At 33.1% G+C, this 24,906-nt stretch overlaps 1 protein-coding gene across 3 annotated transcripts in view; it reads left to right on the forward strand.

The window, feature by feature from the left end:
• The window catches only part of SEMA3E (semaphorin 3E), a 296,986-nt gene that overhangs the window by 243,006 nt on the left and 29,074 nt on the right, over positions 1-24,906 (forward strand). For all 3 annotated transcript variants that reach the window (XM_045388676.3, XM_065542400.2, XM_074036601.1), the window contains 8 exons: positions 9,361-9,480; positions 10,607-10,749; positions 11,787-11,901; positions 12,325-12,394; positions 15,116-15,260; positions 17,652-17,874; positions 21,189-21,280; positions 23,629-23,670. In XM_045388676.3, the coding sequence (XP_045244611.2) occupies positions 9,361-9,480; positions 10,607-10,749; positions 11,787-11,901; positions 12,325-12,394; positions 15,116-15,260; positions 17,652-17,874; positions 21,189-21,280; positions 23,629-23,670 (950 nt within the window). The remainder of the gene's footprint in view (positions 1-9,360; positions 9,481-10,606; positions 10,750-11,786; positions 11,902-12,324; positions 12,395-15,115; positions 15,261-17,651; positions 17,875-21,188; positions 21,281-23,628; positions 23,671-24,906) is intronic.

Consider the following 24,906-nt stretch of genomic DNA (forward strand, 5'->3'; position numbering starts at 1 on the left):
TGTATAAACAGAGTATTAAAAAAAGGAAGACTTTAAATATGGGAAAAGGGTTGCCTAAGTCAGGTTAGACTTAGTAAAAGTCAAAACCTTAGAAATAACACTTTTGGGGGATGCCAGGTGCATAAATGCAAGAAATTCCAATGCAATTGACAAAATATATGTTAAAATTTATATATCTGATAGACTCATACCATCTTTTTCTAAAGTTGTTAGTGAATTTTCTTCATAAAGATTATACTATGTTTGAAAAAAAAGAGACTTTCTTATCTTTCTTGTGCCACATAGTATCTTGCAAAGACTAAGTCTCCTATAAATACTAAATGTAATTCTCACTGAGGTTCCTAAACAAATGAAAAATTAATTTTGGAATATTGTTCCTAAGAATCACAAAAAGGGAATAGGAAATTAAAAATTACACAGCATATACTGCTGCTATAGTGAAATCCTGAGAATATTAGAAGACAAATTATTTTTTAACATTTCATTTAAAGAGTTAATAATAATTTCTATGACCACCTTGCCACTCACTACTCAGTCTCGCTTGGAGTTTGTTTCTGCATGAAGCCAAGAATTTAAAAGTGAAATTTCTAAGAGGGGAAATATTACTGGAGGGACATTTCCAAGTGAGTTTCATTGAACTTCCAAATCAAATTACACTATGCTGAAATCTGAAGTGCTTGCCATCTGGGTGGCTGTTTCGCTTATTCAGAAGAGAAATCAAATCAAAAGAGCCCTCCAAGCTAAACATGAAAGTTATAGAATAATCTCTCCAAAGAGAAGAAATAAAAATATAATTCTTCACATTTATCCACTCACTTTCATCCCAAAGTACCTTGGAGAGATCATTCACTCACTGTGGAAATGCAGCAGCCACTGGATGGAAACCTGATAACCTATGTGAGCCAGAAACTCTTTAAAAGAGAGGAAGTGAAAATAATTCACCCAATTGCAAAAGCAGCAGGAATGTGGGCTGGAAAAATGGAGCTACCTGAGTTGGAATTTGGCAAGCTAGGTACAGCCTACTCTGACTGTGAAAGAATGTATTAATGTGGTATTTTGTGACCACACATGTTCTCTGCTGATGGGTTAAGACAAGCCTCCAACAAAAAGATGACTATCGTTAGATTATTGCTACTTCTTGGTTTCATGGTTAATTATATGTCACACAATGTTCAATGTTTGTTCACATGAAGACAAATTTAATGATAAAACACTGAAACTGGTAGTATATTCATAAAGCTACTTGACCTAAAAAAAAAATGGTGCTTGCACATTAGAGAAAGTTCTATGTAATTTCCTAATTTTAGATACAATTTTAATTCAGTTAACTTAAATTTAGCTGACTTAAGATCGTATGAAGAAGAGGTTAACAAAAAATTGAATAAATATTAAAGCTTATTTGATAGATGAAAGATGAGCTATAAAGCACATTTTTATTCCATTTATAATCTAACTTAGAAATGAAATTTTGATAGCTTGCAATAATTCTATGTGACAAAGGATTTAAGGAGTAGAAACAAGCTTCTTACTGAACTATGTTGTATATGGTCAGAAACTAATCAAAATGAAATCATATATTAAATAGGCTTGCTCTTCCAATGTCTCTTTGTACTAACACAATTTATCTTGGTAGCACATCAGCTCATATCTCAGGTGCCATATTTCTGCATGTTTAGCCAAGTTTTCCTCCGGTGTGATTACTCCTACTGTATTTGAAGTGGTTTTAAGTAACTGTCTGAAGAAGACAAGGCATTACAACTTGATTTTAAAAGCAGCTTGTTGAAACAATAAATTTTTCAGTATAATGAATTGCTGCATTGCTTATCCATGCCTTTCAAATCATCTAAATATACTTAGTAATTATCTTGCTACTAACTTATTAAGTTTGGTAATTGGCCAAATAAAAATCCAGGAAACAGTGTTCTGTATGTCATATGTCATTTTGGCCAAGAAGCAAATATTTTTGCTGACTTTTTTTTTTTTTTTTTTTTTTTGTTTTGAGACCGAGTCTCGCTCTGTCGCCCAGGCTGGAGTGCAGTGGTGCGATCTCAGCTCACTGCAAGCTCCGCCTCCCGGGTTTACACCATTCTCCTGCCTCAGCCTCCCGAGTAGCTGGGACTACAGGCGCCCGCCACCTCGCCCGGCTAGTTTTTTGTACTTTTTAGTAGAGACGGGGTTTCACCGTGTTAGCCAGGATGGTCTCGATCTCCTGACCTCGTGATCTGCCCGTCTCGGTATCCCAAAGTGCTGGGATTACAGGCTTGAACCACCGCGCCCGGCCTTGCTGACTCTTTTTATTAGTTATATTTGATATAATATTGCAATATTCTAATTAAATTGATAATATCTTCAGTAACGTTACAGTACCCCATAGTTTCTCCTTTTAATTTATTGCCATTTTATTTTTAAATTTTATTCTGACCCATAGTTGTACTAGCAGTTCCAGGTATAATTTAATCCTACCATTCCTGAAATGCCTAAGGTATGATAAGACACATGTTGCTAGTGTTTGAGGAAAAAAAAAAATCCTGATTTGTCATGTGCCTTTTGACACTTTGCTTTGAAAGTATTAACTTTGTTGTTGGGGTATTTTTAGGGATGCTTTTCAAAGTAAATACACACTAAATTTTATTTTAACAAGTAATTGCTAGTAAGACATTTTATAGTCCATGAATTTTTTTTCTATACTTTTTTCCTATTACTTTTTTCAGCAAATGAAACTACAACGTTTACAGCTGCTGAAATCCTCTTCCTGACTGAACTTTTATCCATAATAATAATACTTTTATGAATATAGATCCTCATTATGAATTTTGTAAATTAAAAGTCAATGTCAATTGAATGAGTGGGAGTTGGAATGCATGCAGAGACCATTTGAGTTATTGTTTCAAGTTGTTAATAACATTAAAACATTTTAAATAAATAATTGTTTATTTTTAATTAACTATATTTACATTCAGGGAATAAACTGGCAAAAAGTAAGGCCATTTGTTAGAAAAATAAATGAAAAAATCATAAATGAAGTTAGAATATTTCTCTTTATGATAAGTTGTACAAACATAATAAGTAAATATTCTCCTTCATGTTTTGGATTCACCTCAACTATATAGAAACATAGACTTCAGGTTATTCCCTTACCACTTTCCTGTCCCTAAAGAATATCTATAATTTCTTACCCAAGGCTGCTGTGCTCGCTCTCACACTTGGCAGAATGCCCATTATCCACATGCTTATTGTAGCTTCTGACCATGACTGCTAGTCTCTAAGGAGCTATTTGAATACTTTACTTATGGTTCCTTCACAACGAAAAGAGGTAAAGGAAGAAGAAAAAAGCCCCACTCTTCAATTCCCCACTTATATTCTCTCCTTTGAGGATCTGGTTTAACCATCATGGTATCAATATCATCGGTTTGCCAAAAAGATAACTCAAGAGTATAGCCATGGGTGCTGGCACACACAAATAAACAGATTCATAAGATGTTTTTATTGTTCCTTCATGCCTCAAAACCACCTTCTTAACATTGAGAGCTAGTGCTAATCATCTGCCCAAACCAAAATAAACCGAAAGCCCAAACAACAGCTAAATGCCTAATAAAATCACACATTTAGAATTACACATTCATCCTGGTTTCTTTCAGCATCCTAAGCAGAATATGAGTGCGAACTGGGATGTTGAAATATGTGGATCATTTTCATCCGTCCTCATCTTCCCAAATGCATTTTGTTTCTCTTCATAGCTATGCAGGTCGTAGTGATTCTGCAAAACAATCCATCCACAATAGAATAATTTTCTAACAAAATTATAAAATTCAGTTATAAAGTGAGGCAGCTAAATCAGTCTTTAGCTATATGCTGTTCCACGAGGCAAATGTGTTTCATATTATTTAGAATTGCAGAACATACATTTATAACATAAACAGAACAATTGCTTGAGTAAAACTTAACAAGATAAGAAGGTCATGAAACACTACTGTGAATTTTTCTTGTTATACAATTAAAATCCAACATGATAAATAAAAACTCAGATAATATATAGTCTATGAACAAAACTCTTGATACATTCCATAAAATATTAAGGCAATGCAATGCATTTAATTACAACTTCAACTAGAGTTTACATTGTAAAAAAAGGAGTTACAGAGAAAAGTATTTTAATTACACATTTTAGAATCATTGTAAAGAATTTGTTTTTATCTATTTCAAAGAATCAAATGACTGTCTTATTTTCTTTCACATAAGCAACTTAGTGTTGACACAGTCTTTTAATCACAATATAATGTCCCTTGGGCTGAAATTCTTGGGGACAAATTTTTGGAAAAAAATAGAGTTCCTGTTTTAATCTATTAAAATTAATAGATAACATAAGGCCCTTAAGGAACAAAAATTCAAATTTGTTATCCATGTAAATTCTCAATAGCATTTTCTTTCTTTTGATATTTTCTCTCTGAAACAGTTTTTAAAAGTTAGGATCTTATCCTGAGTGGTTTATTTTTCTCTTTCTTTAGGAAGGATCTGGCTCTGCTGCCGAGGCTGGAGTGCAGTAGCATAATCATAGTTCACTGCAGCCTCTACCTGCCGGGCTCAAGCGATTCTCCCACCTCAGCCTCCTGAGTAGCTGGGACCACAGGTGCGGGCCCCCATGCCCAGCTACTTTATTATTTATTATTATTATTATTATTATTATTATTTTCTTGGTAGAGACGGAGGTATCTTTATGTTGCCCAAGCTGATCTTGAACATCTGAACTCAAGCGATCCTCCGGCCTGGGCTGCACAAAATGTTGGGATTACAGGCGAGAGCCACCGCACCTGGCCCTGATGGTTGACATTTCACAGCCTTTCATAACCTTTTTTAAATCCTGAAATGAACTTCTGATATATTTAATTATTAACTCATTAAGCCATTCATTGATTCAACAGTATTTATTGAGCATTTTTTGTATTTCAGACATTAATGAGGCATCATTTCAAACACATAAGGAGTCAATAAAAATATAGTCGGATGAGCAGTAGGATAGAAATAGGTACCGGAGCTACAGTGGCACTAGGAACCACTACACTAACAAAGTTTGGCCAGACAAGGCGTCATGGAAAAAGTGGACAATAACGAGGCAAAAGGAAGGTGAGGTGGGAAGAGAGGCGTGGAATTCTAGGCCAAAGAGCAGAGAGAATATAAAAGCTTGGCAGGTTCTGAGAATTACATGGAGGTCTCTTTGATTCTACAGATAACTGAGACCTTAAGATTTTGAACAGTTTGTGGTGGTAAAATAGCAGATTTCGAGCTGAGGACCTAGCTTGCCAGATTTCCACTGCAGACCTAATTCTACTATTCTTTCTTCTCTATATAGAGACTACTGTTGAGTATGACAAGAAGTTAAACTCACCCGTCTCCATAGACATAGAAAAGTAAATCCTTAAATAGTTCTTCTGTTATAATTGAAGCTCTAAAACATATTTTAGTATTTTTATAAAATGTTTTTTCTATTTTAATCCATGAAAATATGATGTATCCAGATGTTATTTTTGCATTCTATAAAAGATCAATGTACTGATTCACAAATTTTCTGACACCAAATAATTAAAATAAATTTAATTAGAGACTATGTATTTACTACAAATTGTATTAAAAATTATAATAATGCTCAGTATTTTTGCTTATTTAATTACTATTAGGTATTATTTTACCTAAGGCTTTATTATATTATTTTTCACTAATATGTTGTCTTTTCTAATTTTCTTAGGAAAGTATTTTGCCAAACATACAGTTTTTAGCACCTATATAGTGTCTTTGAAATTTAAGTCATGCAGTTCATATTGTGTTATGGGAATTGCTCACAATTTTCTCTGCCCTGAGTGCAAAATGGGAAGCTGGGTAACATTGGGAATATATTATTTTTTCTCTTGTGCAGATAATCGTCCCTGGATATGGTATTATCTAGTATCATAGGGCTGCCATCTAGTGGCTGCAAGGATTACTTGTTTGTTAATTTTATAGTATTGATTAAAATGATAATTTTGAAACAATGTTCCAAATTAGGATAAATCCATTAAAATCAATGTGTACTAATATAAATATTATTTTCCCCTAACAATATTTTCAGTTATCAAAGTCTAAAATACTTTAAAATATAAAACCAAATATTAAAAATTTAAAGAATAGAAGACTCATGATTTTAAAGAAAGCTAATCTTTATTCCCACTATACATTAAAGATTCAGCCCAGCCCACATTAGCAAAATAGGTTATATTTACAACCATTTCACAAGATGGCCTTTATATTTGGTGTGGGAAACATAATTCAACTATAATAATTAAAAACAAAAATATTTCAGAGAAATCCTCACTCATGTGTTAATAGTCAATTTTTTAAAGGATCAACTTGGTTGTTTATGCCATAGATGATTCCACAGTCCTTTTAATGACTCTCTTTTATCAATGTTCAAATAATGCAGACTGAATTCCAGGTAACAGGTCATATACCTAACCACTGAATGCATTTGATTTCAAAATACTGCTTCTTCAAACAGACATAAAATTTCTGGGGAAGACAGCACTAATTAATCGACTTTGATAAAAAAATTATGTTAATCTTTTCCCTTTCTATTACCAAATAACATGATATGCTTAAGTAAGAGTTCTGACCTAACTTTTCTCTACCAAATTATATGTTGTTAAGTCCAGATTTAAATCATCATTTCGTTTTTGTTATTTTCCTTGCATCATACCTCTCACTTAGCGTATGTTGCATATACTAGAAGAACTCAATAAATATCTCTTTTAAAAAACTGTTATCTTGAAAGAACTCAAACAAATTTACAAGAAAAAAACAAACAACCCCATCAAAAAGTGGGCAAAGGATATGAACAGACATTTCTCAAAAGAAGACATTCATACAGCCAACAGACACATGAAAAAATGCTCATCATCACTGGCCATCAGAGAAATGCAAATCAAAACCACAATGAGATACCATCTCACACCAGTTAGAATGGCGATCATTAAAAAGTCAGGAAACAACAGGTGCTGGAGAGGATGTGGAGAAATAGGAACACTTTTACACTGTTGGTGGGATTGTAAACTAGTTCAACCATTATGGAAAACAGTATGGCGATTCCTCAAGGATCTAGAACTAGATGTACCATATGACCCAGCCATCCCATTACTGGGTATATACCCAAAGGATTATAAATTATGCTGCTATAAAGACACATGAACACGTATGTTTATTGCGGCACTATTCACAATAGCAAAGACTTGGAATCAACCCAAATGTCCATCAGTGACAGATTGGATTAAGAAAATGTGGCACATATACACCATGGAATACTATGCAGCCATCAAAAAGGATGAGTTTGTGTCCTTTGTAGGGACATGGATGCAGCTGGAAACCATCATTCTTAGCAAACTATCACAAGAACAGAAAACCAAACACCGCATGTTCTCACTCATAGGTGGGAACTGAACAATGAGATCACTTGGACTCGGGAAGGGGAACATCACACACCGTGGCCTATCATGGGGAGGGGGGAGGGGGGAGGGATTGCATTGGGAGTTATACCTGATGTAAATGACGAGTTGATGGGTGCAGCACACCAACATGGCACAAGTATACATATGTAACAAACCTGCACGTTATGCACATGTACCCTACAACTTAAAGTATAATCATAATAAATAAATTTTAAAAAAAAGAAAATTTTCAAATACAAAAAAAATTGAAGTAAAAGTAACAGCTGTATACCATTTACCTCGAGTCACCAATTGTTAACACTCTGACACATTTACTTTTTACTCTCTCTCTCATATAGAACATATAATTTAAAAAGGAATTATTTCTTGGAAACCATAGATTTTATTTGTTTTTATCTCATACAGTGTTTTAAGAATCCATAGAGGATTTTGTGAACAGAGAAAAACTAATTAGAATTATTTATCTTTTTAAAATGAAAAAGACTATTATAGTAGTAATTCTAAAGCTTAATTTTTTAATCTTTGAGTTTAATTTATATCTTATTATTCTAAATTTGATATAACAAAAGCAATCATCTTTACTTTAAAAAAATTAATAGTCAGTTAATGCAAGTTGAAAATAAATTTCCTTTTAATTTATTGTATATATAATTTAATAGATCATTTTCCCAAATGTTAAACCATACAAATATGCTTACACTTCTGAAGTTTTCCAAAGGGTTTTTGTTTGTTTGTTTTGTTTTGCTTTGTTTTGTTTTTTGTTTTTTGAGACGGAGTCTCGCTCTGTCACCTAGGCTGGAGTGCAGTGGTGCAATCTCGGCTCACTGCAAGCTCCACCTCCCAGATTCACGCCATTCTCCTGCCTCAGCCTCCCCAGTAGCTGGGACTACAGGTGCCAGCCACCACGCCTGGCTAATTTTTTGTATTATTAGTAGAGATAGGGTTTCACCGGGTTAGCCAGGATGGTATCAATCTCTTGATCTCGTGATTCGCCCACCTCAGCCTCCCAGAGTTCTGGGATTACAGGCATGAGCCACTGCGCCTGGCCTCCAAAGCTTTAAAGACCTTACCTTGGGAAAAAAATCCTTCATAAATAATGAAACAATTTTTAAAGTTCTAATAAGATTTATAAATAAAGTATTCAAGATCTTTTAAATTCTGTTTATGTATTAGGTCAAATTCTTATACCTGTAATTTTAATAATCCTAATTATAAAATTAATTACATAATTAGATATATTAAGTTGGAAATACAATTAATTTTGAAATCTCTTAACCTTTAAAGCACTTTAAATATCATATGTATGCATAGATACACATTACAAACTTAAAAAAAGCATTAGTACCATGTAATATAATAATCATATCTGTTTTAGAACTAGACCAATATTATATTCCACTCATTAAGAAAGCAGTTTTACCACTCTGCTTTAAGGTTGCTGTTTCCCGAAATCTACTGTTATCATTTGTTTCTTGGCCAGAAATTTTTGCCCCAGACAGAACAACTGAGTCTAGGAAAATAAATGAAGCAAAGTTATTTACCAAAAACTCATATAGGTCTTACTATTTACCAGCTATTCTTACAAGTGCTTTACTCTTAACTACCTTACTGAATGCAATTACTTTTCTAATTTGTAAATGAGGAAACTGAGGCACAGGAAACTTAGCAGCTTGCCCAAATTCACACCTAGCAAATGACAGACTCTGGACTCAAACCCTGGGACGCTTACTGTACCATCCATGCTCCTAACACTAATAGTATTAATGTCATAAAGTACATGTTATAGATACACATATTAAATATGGATGTATTTAATATAATTGTGACTTATACCTCGTCTTCAAATTCAGAAACAAACACTGACTTCTTTTTTACTGATGCTCCCATGTAGGTAGTGAATTGTTTGCTGGACTCTACAGTGACTACTGGAGCAGAGATGCTGCAATCTTCCGCAGCATGGGGCGACTGGCCCATATCCGCACTGAGCATGACGATGAGCGTCTGTTGAAAGGTAAGGATAAGGAGAAGAGCATGTGAATTAGGATTGAAACCAACTCTAAAACTTATGGAAAATATTGCCATTTTGATAATCATAAGAATATAAATACAATTCCTTTACAAATTTCAGGATGTTTTACTAACAACGTTCTTGAATTAAAATATTGTATGTGATATATGTATATCATTTTCTATCAAAATTGATTGACTTAATTATAAAATCAGTATACCTTTTGAGCAATGCTTAGAAATCAGTATTTAAATAAGGAAAACAAAGCAAAGGCATGAAAACTGAAAACTCCATCATCCAGTAAGCTGTTTTGTCTACTTTTATCAACTGATAGAATTTTTGATTAATTGATTGCCCTGCTTTGCTTGTCTTAATAGGATTGCATTACACTTTAGAGACAAAACTCTAGGAAAGTCACTAGACATTCATTGATACAGAAATCTTTGTAAGAAGTACGTTTTATATTTTGGCACACTGGTATATGGAGGTGCTAGAATATTATTTTATGGTGAGCATTTTAATTACTTTCCACATTTTTATTAAGCTGTAAAATGCATAGTCGTTATTGATGCAACCATTCATATATTTTACGTACCACATCAAAGAACGTGTATTCAAATCTCTTGGACTACAATCTCAAAAATGTAAAATAAATTTTCTACTTTGAATCTAAAATGATCTATGTGCTATACTGGTAGATAATTTATGAATTCAAAATCAATGATGATATATTTATTTACTTTAATATGTTACTTATACTTACATTTAGTTTATACCTACAATGGAAGGAAATTTATAGAGATTATCTTCATCATGCTCCTAATCTGTTCTTTCCTGTATGCATTTTAATTTTGCATTGCCTGTTGTTTGAAATTCTTCTTCTCTCCTTGATTCTTTTATTTTCCAATTAAATATTCTTGTAATATTTCTAAAAGGGCTGTTAATATGCAAATAAAGTGAGATATCTACAGCGTTTTCCATGTTTGGTAAAAAAGTTCAAGAAAACTATTTCTTTATGAAATGGTGAAAGTTAAACTTAAGGATTCAGATGATATGTAATTTATTGGAATAACTTGTTAGCATTTTGTTATATCTTTTTCACTTTTTCTCCTATTTTTTGCTCCTATAGAACCAAAATTTGTAGGTTCATACATGATTCCTGACAATGAAGACAGAGATGACAACAAAGTATATTTCTTTTTCACTGAGAAGGCACTGGAGGCAGAAAACAATGCCCACGCAATTTACACCAGGGTCGGGCGACTCTGTGTGGTGAGGCTTTCTCTCTCATTATGCTTGCTTATCTCACAATTTATGGTCAGGCCTTTATTAAGTTTATAATAAGTTTCTACTTTTAAATATTTTCTAGTATTCTTTAGACTGCCTACAATTGATATTTACTATACCAACCTCTACATTTCATATCTAATGAAGGGTGTATCTTAAAAGGACCTTGTATTTTGTATGATTTTTCCCCATGTTTGAAGCCATACCAAGAAGAAATAGTCTATAATTATACTGTCCTTCTTCCCATGCAGAAATTTGAGCTCGATTTTTCTTAATGAATTTAATCAAAACCTTTTTTATTCCTTTAGTACACAGTACAAATAATATACATAGCTATGTTTGAACAATTCGATTAAGTTTTTTTTAAAAAAAGCCATCTGTAATTTACTGAATATTTAGAGTTGTTTGGGAACATTTAAAACCAAGAGGAGCAGCAACATAATCTAAGAATCTAATAAACTTACAAATGTAAAGTTACTTTGGCATTTAAGAAGATGTTCAAAAATAAACTTACATATAAATATGTGTGTATATGTATATTGTGTGTGTGATGTGTGTATATATTTATATACATATATAGTATGGGCATTATGTGTGTGTGTGTATTTCAAGCTTTCTTGAAAAGCCTTTTTCCTTTGATTAAGGAAGAAAAGAAATGGATATTTCTATATTCCTGAGAGAAGCAAATTATTTATGAACAAAGTAATAATCATGATTACTGTATCTCCCCACTATTCTGTTTAGGAGAGATTGCTGTATTAATATTGTTTAATGTCTGCAAAATATATTTAAGGTATCAGGGCAAAGGTGCGCTGACAAGGCCGAATTAAGAAACCAAAAAAAAAAAAAAAAAACCTAAATTATGGGGAATTGCACCTATGACATTACTTGAGAATTATGCCAAATTTTCCTAGTTAAATAAAAAAGTCATAACTCTTGGCAACTGCATGTTTAATAATATAAAATCTGTGGTTGGTCAGAATTCTTCAGGTAACTATTTACCTCCCTTTTGGTTTTCACAGAATGATGTAGGAGGGCAGAGAATACTGGTGAATAAGTGGAGCACTTTCCTAAAAGCAAGACTCGTTTGCTCAGTACCAGGAATGAATGGGATTGACACACATTTTGATGAATTAGGTAAATGTTTTTAGGTGAATTAAATTTGCTCTTTTATGTATATGCTTCTTTATAACTTTATCCCTAGGACACATAGAAAACTTGTTTTCTGTGTATTTGACCTCTATCTAACACAGAGCAAGTTTCTGTTCTTTTCAATTTGGGCAGGCACAAATGCTGGGGGAAAAGGGATTGCAAGAACACAAAGAGGCTCATCGTGTTAGCTTAGTCCATGTCTGGCTCCTTCCTGTTGTTCAGCTCAAGGTCACCCAGAACAACTGAAAGATTAGCTCTGTTATGATTGATCTTGGTTATATAATTGTATATGAAAATATACATCTTAAAATCTATATTGGGTTCTAAACAAATTTATGTGAATACATTTTCTTTGCATGCAAAGAGAGCTAAAAATACTAAGCGATGGAATATTCTTTAATTTTTCAGAGGACGTTTTTTTGCTACCTACCAGAGATCATAAGAATCCGGTGATATTTGGACTCTTTAACACTACCAGGTGAGAAATTTATACAGTCAATAAAAACACTATAAAACAAGAGACGCCTCACTGGACTCTCCTTTCACAGTGTATGTAACTTGTAAGACTACTGACCCAGTTACTGTTCTCATTTCCTATACTTTATAATCACCAATTGATTTTTATTCTCCAATGTTTGCAAATGTACTTTCGTTTTCAAAAGCTCAATCTCAATCCAAATCTTGTTTCTGTTTATAGTGCCCAGAATCTTCCTGTGCTCAGTATCCTAATCTCTTCACTCTCTAATCTAGAACACAGTGATTTTTTTTTTTTCACATACAGTTTGTAAGATATCAGTCCTTACAAGGTGTTGTTATATGTTGTAAAGTCTAGGACAATTCCTTTATTCATCATACAGAATTTTCCAAGTCAGGCTTTTAAGGTTCTATATCAACTGTTACTCACTCACCATTGTATGTTTTCCCTCTGAGTTCACTAATGGTCTGATGTTGACAAGATAATGCCTTGACAGATGTGAGGCAGTGTCTACTTTGCTAGTTACCATTACTATATTTTTATTTATTCACTTATCTTGCTTAAAATAACTTTCTGCTCCAACACTGATTTAAATCAGTTCTCCAATACTTACCAATTGCCATAGCCAAGAAAAATTCCTCCATTTCTTAAACACAGAGCACTCTTCTCGCTCTTTTATTCTGATTTTCCTGCTCTTATGTTGATTCGTAGTGAACACATGTTGATCATTGGCTCTCTGTCTTTTAAATTTGCTGCTCAGGTTTAAGATGTATAATCTATTGTTTTCCCCTTTATGTTTTTGTATTTTTTTTACCCATGGTAAAGCGCTGTAAAAATGGATAAAATATTATTTCATGTATTTTTACACACAAATAAAAATATTAGAATCAGTTTTTGTTAAAAGGTTATATATACAATTTCCTGAGTCTCTTTCTAGGTAAGGCACGGTGCAGGTAAAATGATTAGGATAAAAAATAAAGAAGAATATACCTTAATTCTCTTGACAGGGCTAGAATAATATTACTGAATTCCTCTTTTACACCATATAAGCCATAAACTGTCACATAATTGTGTATACTGTGCTTACGTGGGGGTCTTTCCACACAGCTTTAGTTTGTTATTTTTCAGCAGGTGGTTTCTAATGTCACTTAGAAAAAATAATATATCTCTGTAGACAAGGAATCCTGCTGTTGCAAAGAGACTTTTTCTTCAACAGAGAAACATGGAAACAATTTGTCTATCAATTATTTCTTGATGCAAAGAAAAATAGTTAATGTAGATTGGTAGTTATCACAGTGCATGGAGAGTACTTATTTTAACTTCATCTCCTCCCTTATGCTGTGAATAATTCATACATTGCATGATAATTCAGTGAATTTATATGATAAATTTAAGCTATGGAATAATCAGTTTAGTTTTTCTATGGGTTAATATGATCAGATTATAAGCTATTTTCCTAAATGATAGCATAATGGATCTTTCTGAGAAATCAAACATAAGACATGATTTTCTTCTATAATTTCTCTTTTGACTGTTCAATTTATATAAATCTGAGAACAAAAGCTTTCCAGCTGTTACCTGACATAAGGATTGATATTTGTAGAATGGTGATCAAAGGTGTGCTACCACTTTAGTTAGGAGACTATCTCAAGTGTTCCCTGCGTCCTAGGCATTTCCAATTGCTTCAAGGTGTGTTATAAAATGTGTAAATTGGGGGTGTAGGACAGTAACATAACTGCTGTTTTACAGGTGTCTCAGTATGTAGGAAACTTTATTTATATAGAACTTTGAATTTTGCAAAATACTTTCACAAACATTAACAATTTGGATTCTTACAATACAGAGATTCTGATAATGTTAAAATTCATTCATTTCATGCTAAATTAAAGAATATGGCAAGATTGTTTAAAAAATAATTTTTAAAGATATCCTTTTGTAGAATCTGATTACAAATGTTTTCAGTAAAAGTTGCCATAGTTAGTCAACTACTGCCTTTATACAGTCAAGTAGAAATTTTAGTCAAGAAAATTATTTTGCTTGCTGCTTGTTCTGGAGATGAGGGATCTAAGTTTTATATGGTTAAAGTAATTTTGTCATGCTTAACATATTCAGCCCAGTCATCTTTTTACTATAGACACTTTTCAGTGGCTAAAGGAAGGAATATACAAGCATATTAATGTCTACATGAACCCCAGCTAAAAAATGGAAAAAAGGCCTAAATTTTCATAAGACTTTAAATTGTTCTTTAAGTCATATATATTAAGAAACTTAATACATCTTAATAGAATTTGTAGCAATATTAACAGCATAGTGAGTAAGAGAACACTGTCTACTTTGAAAATAGAACAACATAAAAGGAGATAATACCTAAATGAATAATTCAGCTTGGGAATAAGTCTTTATTAATATGAAGGCCCGATCTCTCTTAATAAAAAAAAAAAAAGACAACACAAGGTTTAAAAATAAGTGAAGTGACATTATTTTTGTCATTCTAACAATGTCACTTTCAACCGTATTAAGTAGGCAATTAAGAAAATGGTAAGTTTCAGAGTTTCAAAATTGGAAATATTGCAATAGTTAACATATCTAGACTATTCTTTGCTTAAAGAAATTGCAACTACTTTACTCAAAAGACTTGACTCTTATCTTTGTAGGCTGGGGTGTTTGGCTAGGTGACCTGCTAGTTACTTCCAGAATAATAATTATCTTTTCTGTATTTTTCAGTAATATTTTTCGAGGGCATGCTATATGTGTCTATCATATGTCTAGCATTCGGGCAGCCTTCAACGGACCATATGCACATAAGGAAGGACCTGAATACCACTGGTCAGTCTATGAAGGAAAAGTCCCTTATCCACGGCCTGGTTCTGTAAGTTTAGTAATATAACAAGTAATTCTTATTTTTAAGGACTCTTTTGGTAATATTTTGTTCACTGTTTCATGTGCTTTACAGACGTTGCAGATAAACAGTTAAGGAATACCATACCTAAAAGTATGCCGGTGAAAAGTATATGTAGCAAAGAGATATCCTTTCCAATCTCAAGTTTTTGCTTGTTATTTAATAAAAAGAATATAATATATAGTGGACATAGCAGTTTTATTACATATATATTATTATTGATATTTTGGCTAAGTAACACCAATTAAAATTTTATTTTTTAAAGTACTGGTGAACACAGAAACATTCAGTAACATGAACATCATATTTCTCTCAGCCTCTTCAGAGGAGTTAGTACCACATATGATTTCCAAGCAGGACAATGTCACCAAATTTTTATGCTCTAATATTTAAATCAGCCTCTAATTTCCATAGGCCAAACTGTCTCCTTACTTCTCATTGTAGGAAATCTATAAGAAGTTTTTTTCTCTAGCTCCTCAGAATACTTAACACCTCATTTAACATCCTTGCTGGCCCCTTAGGAAAGAAATGCCAATACAAAAGTATCGTTAGAGTACAAAACTTCTACCACTTTTCTCTGAACTGTACTATTAAGATTCTTCTTATCTAGGCATGCAGACTTTTGTGCTTTTAGCACACATAGCTAAAACTGGTGATGATAGTGAGGGTGACGATGAGATGATGATTTTGTATCATTCATCCTGTGTGCAAATAGGTTAGAAAAACTTTGGATCATTGTATGTGCTATGTGAGCCATGGAGAGCAAACATTTAACTTGTCACACAAGTCAACATCTATACTTTTACAAGCAGCTGGTGAAATCCCATCACTACACTGATTCCACAATTACTTGCAAGTTGAGTAGAAACTGTTTTTGTAGAGCAAAAACTCAAACTGGAAACAAACCTTACCTCCATTAACAAGTGTTAAGGCTTTACCATTTCAATCACTCTCTCTCACTAGCTTAAAATTATTACTTCCAGTAAGACATAAAGTATATTTTATTTCACTCTATTGATTGAAATTACAATTTTAAATGGAGAAAACCTACTCCTGTGGCTTTGCTGGAAATGCTTCTTGAAACCACATGGTCTTAAAGGAGATTTGGAGGAAGTGACTGGTTATGGATCTGCTTCCAAGCTAGTCCAAAATGTTTCCAATTATATATCATGAAAGTACACTCAAGTGAAAAATCCATGCCAAATTAGGAAATATGGTTTGATTTTAAAAACCACACCATTATAAATGTCCTCTTTGTGGAATCTGATTACTAAACTACTGTATTTATATTCTAAAGTGGAAAATTTTTATCAAGGTAATCATTGCAATTGCTGCTAGTTTTGGAGGAAAATATGTAAAATGAGGGAGCAGTTACCAACAAGCAAGAATCAACACATTTAAAGGTTTTCCAATGAGTAACTTAAGCTACTGTTGAGTATTTAATTTTATAGTCAGTGGTTTAAAAACTGACGTTATAGCACATATTTCTTGTTTTCCAGTTTATTTTGTCAAATCCATTAAAAATACAAATTCATATAGACTATAGTAAACATAGTTTTTTTGCCATTGATAATTAACAGTGATAACATCTGAATAGGTTTTTATGTTGAACCACTAAAATTCTATAGTCAGTGAGCCAATCAGAACCATCACTCATCATATTATCATAGACTCAATAGTGTTAAAGCTATTTTGTACAGTTGTGATCCTTAGAGAGAAGTTTCTGCACAGCAAAGAGATTTCTTCTCTTTGTATGAACAATAGATTGTTTCCCTTCAAAATGTAACTTATTACAAAAAGCAAATTTCAAAAACAGAGAAAATGATTTATTTATGATGTTAAAAATTTTGACCATCCCCAAAGTCTTGATATTAACTATAACTAACTTTTCCAGAATTCCTCTAGTTTCTCTGTATTTCTGATGCTGCATGTTTGCAAAAATTTAGTCTTTCCAATTTCCGAGGAAGATTCCATTTCTGTAATGAAAAATGTATAGTTACTCACATGGACATAAAGAGGGGAATAAGAGACACTGGGGCCTGCTTGCAGTCAAAGGGTGGGAGGAAGGAGAGGATCAGAAAAAAAGAACTGTTGGGAACTAGGCTTTGTGCCTGGGTGACTAAATAATCTGTACAACAAACCCCCGTGACATGAGTTTACCTATGTAAGAAATCTGGACATGTACCTCTGGACCTAAAATAAAAGTTAAAAAAAAAGAAAAATATATGATTACTATATATTTCCAAATGAACAATTGACTAATTTGACATCCTCAATTTTTCTGATTCTTCTCGTGGTTGATTATAAATTTTCTCTTTAGGTGTAAGGCAAAAAGAATTATGTAATGCACTTGTTTTTCAGTGTGCCAGCAAAGTAAATGGAGGGAGATACGGAACCACCAAGGACTATCCCGATGATGCCATCCGATTTGCAAGAAGTCATCCACTAATGTACCAGGCCATAAAACCTGCCCATAAAAAACCAATATTGGTAAAAACAGATGGAAAATATAACCTGAAACAAATAGCAGTGGATCGAGTGGAAGCTGAGGATGGCCAATATGATGTCTTATTTATTGGGACAGGTAAAGAGATGAGAAAGTACTCAGAGACGTTTAAATTGACCTTTAAATTCAATAATTTTAATAGTATTTCTAAAAGTACCTATCAACAAATCTGTCCATCCATTAACCCATTTCACACTCCTAATCCAAAATGAGACAGATTGAAATAGAGACCTCACGTGACTGCAATAGTAAGAGGTTAGGCCAATTGTCTGAGAATATTACCACTTTCATTGTCAGAAGGGTCATGGTTTGACCAACAAAAATGTGGTTTTTTTCAGATGTGAGAAATATTGAAGCTGCCAAAGAGAGGATTTGGGGCTTGCATAGCACATAATTCCTTATACATAATCAATACTTCATGCATATGAATAAATGAATAAGTAAAGAAATGAATAATAGATGTTAATGAACAAAGTTGGTTCCAAATAGAAGTCCTCATAGTGGAAGCAGAGTGTCATAGCAAGAATAGTTCTGTCAGGTTCCTGGCTCCATTACTGACTTTGATCAGTGAGTCCTGGAGATTTTGTGAACAACTTGGAACTTGAGACAATAACTTCACCTAAATCTCTAAACACAGCAATTCTTATGAGTCCATGTCAAGATCAACCATTTGTACCAAGCAAGCCAAATGTTACTCGTAATATCCTGCATTAATAAAACAAAGTATGATAAATATACTAAAAGTGATATTTTCAAATAAATTTGTAATTTCAATCAACCCATACATTAGATCTAACGTGTAGAAGAGAACTTGAAATTTTTCAGCCTCCAGAGTAGTATGTAGCAAATTCTTTGAAGTGTTTTACAATCCTATAGTCATTTTTAAAGTGTTTAAAATGATTCTTTCTTTCTTTCATTGTCTTTCTTTTTATTCAGCATAGTAATTGCTACAGTAGTTGATCATCTTTAGAGAAGTGAGCATTCTATCACACATGACTTTAATCATAGATACATAATTCTGAAGAGATATTGGCATAAGCCTGGATCAGGAAACAGGATGTAATATTAATATTAATGTTGGTGCTTGGGCTTCTCCAATAATCCTTTTGTTTTCATTTTTGTTTTGTTTTTTGTGGCTTTTGTTGCTGGTTTTTGTTGTTGTTGTTGTTGTTGTTGCTTGTTTGTTTGTTTTTTCTTGAGTCAGAGTCCTGCTCCGTTGCCCAGGCTGGAGTGCAATGGCACGATCTCGTCTCACTGCAGCCTCTGCCTCCCAGGCTCAAGAGATTTTCCTGCCTCAGCCTCCCGAGTAGCTGGGATTACAGGCATGTGCCACCATGCCCACCTAATTTTGTACTTTTAATAGAGACAGGGGCTTCTCCACTTTCGTGAGGCTGGTCTCGAACTCCTGACCTCAGGTGATCCACCTGCCTTGGCCTCCCAAAGTGCTGGGATGACAGGCATGAGCCACCATGCCCGGCCATCCTTTTGTTTTTTTAAAACAAAGATTTAAGCAAGAAAACATCTATCTTATTCTTAGAAATTGATTCCTGGTATGGGCTGTATTTTGTTCATTCATTTCAGGAAGTTAATGTTAACAATGTGCTCTGCACTGTGGGTTCGAGATTAACATGCCATCAGATTTCTTCAGCAAACTTGAAATTAATTGGCCATAAACTCACTCATAGTGACTTCCAACAAAATTTTTTACAGTTGCATAATCAATACTAATATTTGATAAAAGTAATTAAAGTATTAGTTTGCTATAAAAGTAATCGCGGTCTTTTGCTGTTACTTTAATGGCAAAAACTCCAATAACTTTTGCACCAACCTAATATGTTATTTTTAAATGCCCTGGAAAGCAGAAGTCAAACAGTCCAAGAATGTTTTTAGAAATACTTTCTTGTCATATTGATCAAAGTGATTCCAGAGAATTTCAGAAGTATCAAACATATTTGTTCTGCCATATACACCATGTTTAATTCAAAGGTATCATCATATTGAACCACAGATTTTCAGAAAAAAGAACATGTCTGATGAATGTAAAATGGGGACAACATTGAAAAGTCCCACAAATAATGATTACTTTGTCCAATATTTACTAGACACCGGCTTTGATACAATACATATATGGTTCTTATTAGAAAATCACTAATTGCGAATTAATCATTGAGTCTCATCTTTGCTTTTTGCCTGACACAATTGTCAAGTATTTAATGTGTGCTTAGTTTTTAAAATGATGACAATTTTTTGTTTCCTTTGGGTAGTGTACAATACAGATAACTGTTATATGCTTAATTATAATCCAGTTTTATGAACTCATCCATAAAACTTGATATTTCAACAAACTGCTGAAATAGTATGATAAATATGCAAAAAGTGATTTTTTTTTTCTAAATCATCTCTAGCATTATACTAAATTATTTCTATCGGCAAATTAATGTTTTGTTAAAATGTTTATAGGAAGGAACAAGTTCAGAATATCAGGAATGATAAAAATGAGATGGAATTTTAAAATACAAATATAAACTTTAAAAACAAATGATAATTATGGAGACTAAATGATTGGTGCAAACACTTCTCTCATTGGTGTATACTTGGATTTTTTTCTTGCCAAAACTGTGTGTGATTGCATGTATGTGTATGTTTTATATACATGGTGAGTTTCACAGTGTGTTGCTTGGAATATTCCCTAAGGTATAGTTTTGTACCATGAATGTAGCTTTCAGTAAAAAAAATTTCTTCATCATGCATCACAGAAAAAGTAGCTAGAATAATTTGGCATCTCTCTTATGTTTTATTAATTCCAAAAGACATTTTGAGTTTTGAATCTATGATTGGATTTTTGGATCAAACTATTTGGAAAAATCGTTATTTCCTCTTATTTTTTGGTCAGGCATATAAAATTAATTTTGCTAATTAAAAATATGAGTTTATAAGTAGTCATATTGTTTTAAACTGACAGTGATAAAAATGTTTCATGCATCTGGATGTCAAATCTTATCTGAATTTATAGTTGCTACTTTTTTTTTTTTTAGATGAAGGCTTCTCTGTCTCCAAGGCTGTAGTGCAGTGGCATGATCTTGCTCACTGCAACCTCCGCTTCCCAGGTTCAAGCGATTCTCCTGCCTCAGCCTCCTGAGTAGCTGGGATTATAGGCGCCCACCACCATGCCTGACTAATTTTTTTTTTTTTTTTTTTTAGTAGAGACAGGGTTTTGCCATGTTGGCCAGGCTAGTCTTGAACTCCTGACCTCAAGAGATACACCCGTGTCGGCCTCCCACAGTGATTACAGGCATGAGCCACCGCACCTAGCCAGCTACATGGTTTCTAATTATTTGAAAACCAGACTGTGACATAGATTCTAGTTTATTTCTTGTTTTGTTTTCTTACAGATAATGGAATTGTGCTGAAAGTAATCACAATTTACAACCAAGAAATGGAATCAATGGAAGAAGTAATTCTAGAAGAACTTCAGATATTCAAGGTATTTAGAGTAAAAAATACAGACCAAATTTATGCATTACGACTACAAGTGAGATATAAATAGGAAAGATACTATGTCCATTTTCTTTTTCCTAACAGGTGTGTTGTGGATTCACAGCTAATATAAGTGAAGAATTATTTCGAATTCTAGTGCATGTATTTGATTGTTACAGACTTTTCAACTGAGAGATCAATATTTACCTAGCATGGAAAGAATTTCAGTGAATAAACTGTGACTATAAAGAAATAACATTTATACTACACATAAATTTTCAGAGCCAGTATTACAGTCACATTTTTTAGAAATGTACAATCAATACTGACAAAAAATAATAATACATTTTCATATTGTGAACACTGTGGCAAGATAAGCATACTGCTTTTTATTAAGTGCATTAATTATACAAAGAATTTACTAAAAAAGAAAAACAATAGAAAATGATAAAAAAAGACATGAAAAAACAATTACATATTCAGATACACTAACATACATAGATGCATGTGTATGTATATATATATGTGTATGTGTGTATATGCACATATATATGTGTGCATGTATATATAAACAAGCATGCACTTATACACACACACACACACACACACACACACACACACACACATATCAAGTCGCATCATTTGCAGCAGTTTTGGTCTTTAAAGTTGTTATAACACTGAACTAGTGAATACTGACCACTGCTCCCATGGGAAATAAGGGGTTATGTTCCAGCAAATTTCTAATTGTAACATAATTATCAACAGATCAATACATAACCTTCTTTTATGTGTGTTTGTGTTTAAAGACACCTTATTTAATATATATTGCTGATGGACTAACATTGAACTCACAGCCAACAGCACTATAATCCATGCCTGAATGAAGCTTATCTAAGGAAAGAGTTTTCAACGTTAAGGCACAGCACAGATTTTTTGAGTTTAGGAATATTAAACAGCACTTCAGCACTATGTTTGGGGACCATTTTAAAAAACAAAACACCAACAAAAAGCACAGAGATGTGAAAACCTTGGCACTACATACTCCATGAAAAAGATACTTATTTACACCATGAAAGTTGAAACAAGAAGGCAAGAGTGACAGCTTGTTTCATCTCAGCTGGGAATGTGCATGTCCTGTGACTCAAATTTTTTGCTGCTCTGAGCATGCATGTGTCCATGAGTGAAGAACACAGGATGTCTTGATATCGGGGTTACAATTAATTTTAGTAAGTAGGCTAATTTGCAAATACAGAATCTGTGAATAACAAGGATTGGCTATATATTTTTATAATGGGTAGATGTGAAAGATTTTATAAATGAAAAGCAGTACATTTTGCCTTTGCTGTACTAGAACACGGATGCCCTAGAGCCACACCCAAAGCTAACCACCATCCTATATCAACCAGAGCAGCTATGCTTTTGCTTATTTAACACTCTGGGACTCTACATAAGATTTCATTTCGTGTTATAAAATGAAATATGTTTAATATTCACTCACCACAGTGTTTTGTTCATGTAAACTCTTAAGAAACATTGTTGCCTGGATGAATACATGAATGAATGTATGAAAGCATAAAGATTCTGTAGTTTAAAATTTAAAAAAATTAAGAAAACACTGACATAGAGGATCAAATGTTCCCTTTTAACAACCAGCTCTTCAAAGGGTAATCATCCCCAGAGTGGATTTCACCTGCCCTGTGGTTTGCCACTTGCACAGCTGATCTGAGTTTATTGTGTTCCTTGGGGATGCACTACCCTTACTTAACAATCCTAAAACAACATATTGGTTCTCAAAGCTATGGTATAAATTGTCCTTCCTCTGGTGCAGTTCTAAGAAAATCAGGTTATTCATCCTGTTCAAAGAATCCTGGGTTAATTGTGATTCACCATGATCACTCCAACAGAAAAATATTTTGTTTAGGTTTGGGTTGAAATATTTAAGATCACCTGGTTTATTAGCAATAACACCTATTGAAAGACATAGTGGTTCCATTTTAATGATTCAATTACTTTAATAGAACATTCTGACTTTATTATTTTATTTAAAGATACTTGAGTTTCCAAAGCACAGCAATATTCAAATGCAAATTCAAAAACTGTATTCCAGAGACAAACAGTAAGCTGGTTAGATTGCCTGCTGCTCTTCTCATCTGCATATCTGCCCACCCCATTAGAAAAAAGTTTTAAAGCTGTATTTTAATTGTATTTGCTTATTGATTTACTAAAATGAAAGCTATACAGTACTTAACACAGAACCACTTATATAAATAATGTAATTTCAGGAATTTACAACCATATTAAGGTAAATGTTTTTATATTATTTTCTCAAAAACGAAACCTTTTTAAAAATTTCAGGATCCAGTTCCTATTATTTCTATGGAGATTTCTTCAAAGCGAGTAAGTTGTCTATGTGTGTATGTGTGTGTGTAGGTGTGTGTGTTCTATATGTAAGCTAAGGTCAAAGGATATGAGAACATTAGTTCATGTGCTTAAATATGGACTTATTACAGTTTTATTTTTCTTGTATTACTTTATTTTATTGTAGTAAGAACTTTTAACATGTGATCTACCCTGTTAACAAAATATTAAGTATACAATACATGTTTAATGGCTCTAGGTACAGTGTTATACTGTAGACCTTCAAACCTTATTAATCTTGTTCGATTGAAACTTTATGTCCATTGATTGATTGTGACAAAAGTATATCATGATTTACATTTAATACATGCCTTCATTTTCCATCTCTATAAAAAGGAAGATGAGAGTAGTTTTACTTCTACAATCATGATAGCACTTTATTCCCTGGTTATTTTTCACTAATGTTTTTCATTAACAATGGTAACAATGATAACCCAAGAGTGTGCAAGGAAACACACCTCCTTTCCACTTCATTGAAATCAGTTTGGTGTAAACTTCTTTAGAAACAGTTGTTGCATATATTTTCTCAAATTTATTTATAAATAATCCTCCATGTTCAGGCAAAAGGAAAGATATGATACTAAATGTTCAGCTACTTGTTCTGTAAATAGAGAGATATATATGTCACTCTTCTAAATGTTATATGTCAATATTTAAAAGACTATTTGCTTTCCAAATCTCTTATTAATTCTTTCTATAGATTTGTTTTCTGTTTTAGAGATAAGGTCTCACTGTGTCAATAGGCTGGAGTTCAGTGGTGCAATTATAGCTCACTGTAGACTCGACCTCCCCAGGCTCAGGTCATCCTTCCATGCCAGCCTCCTGAGTAGCTGAGACCATGGGCACATACTACCAGCTAATTTTTGTAATTTTTGTAATTTTTGTAGAGACAGGGTTTTGCCATGTTGCCCAGACTGGTCTCAAACTCCTGGGCTCAAGCAATTAGCCTCCCAAAGTGTTGGGATTACAGACATAAGCCACTGAGCCGGGCAGTGTCTATAGATCTTTAAAGGAAGATCCACAGTGTTGGATAATGCAAGATAATGAACACAGCTTCTTGAGTTCTTGTCAAGTTCAGTCTAGCAATTTTGGTGCTCCTGCATTTATGTCTATGAGTGTTTCTCAAATATTAGAGAAATGAAAGTATAAATATTCTATTATCTATATTGAACAACTGCTATAATTTTTTTTTTTTTTTTAGACGGAGTTTCTCTC

This window comes from Macaca fascicularis, chromosome 3 (genome assembly GCF_037993035.2).
Source record: "Macaca fascicularis isolate 582-1 chromosome 3, T2T-MFA8v1.1".
Classification (NCBI taxonomy): Eukaryota; Metazoa; Chordata; class Mammalia; order Primates; family Cercopithecidae; genus Macaca; species Macaca fascicularis.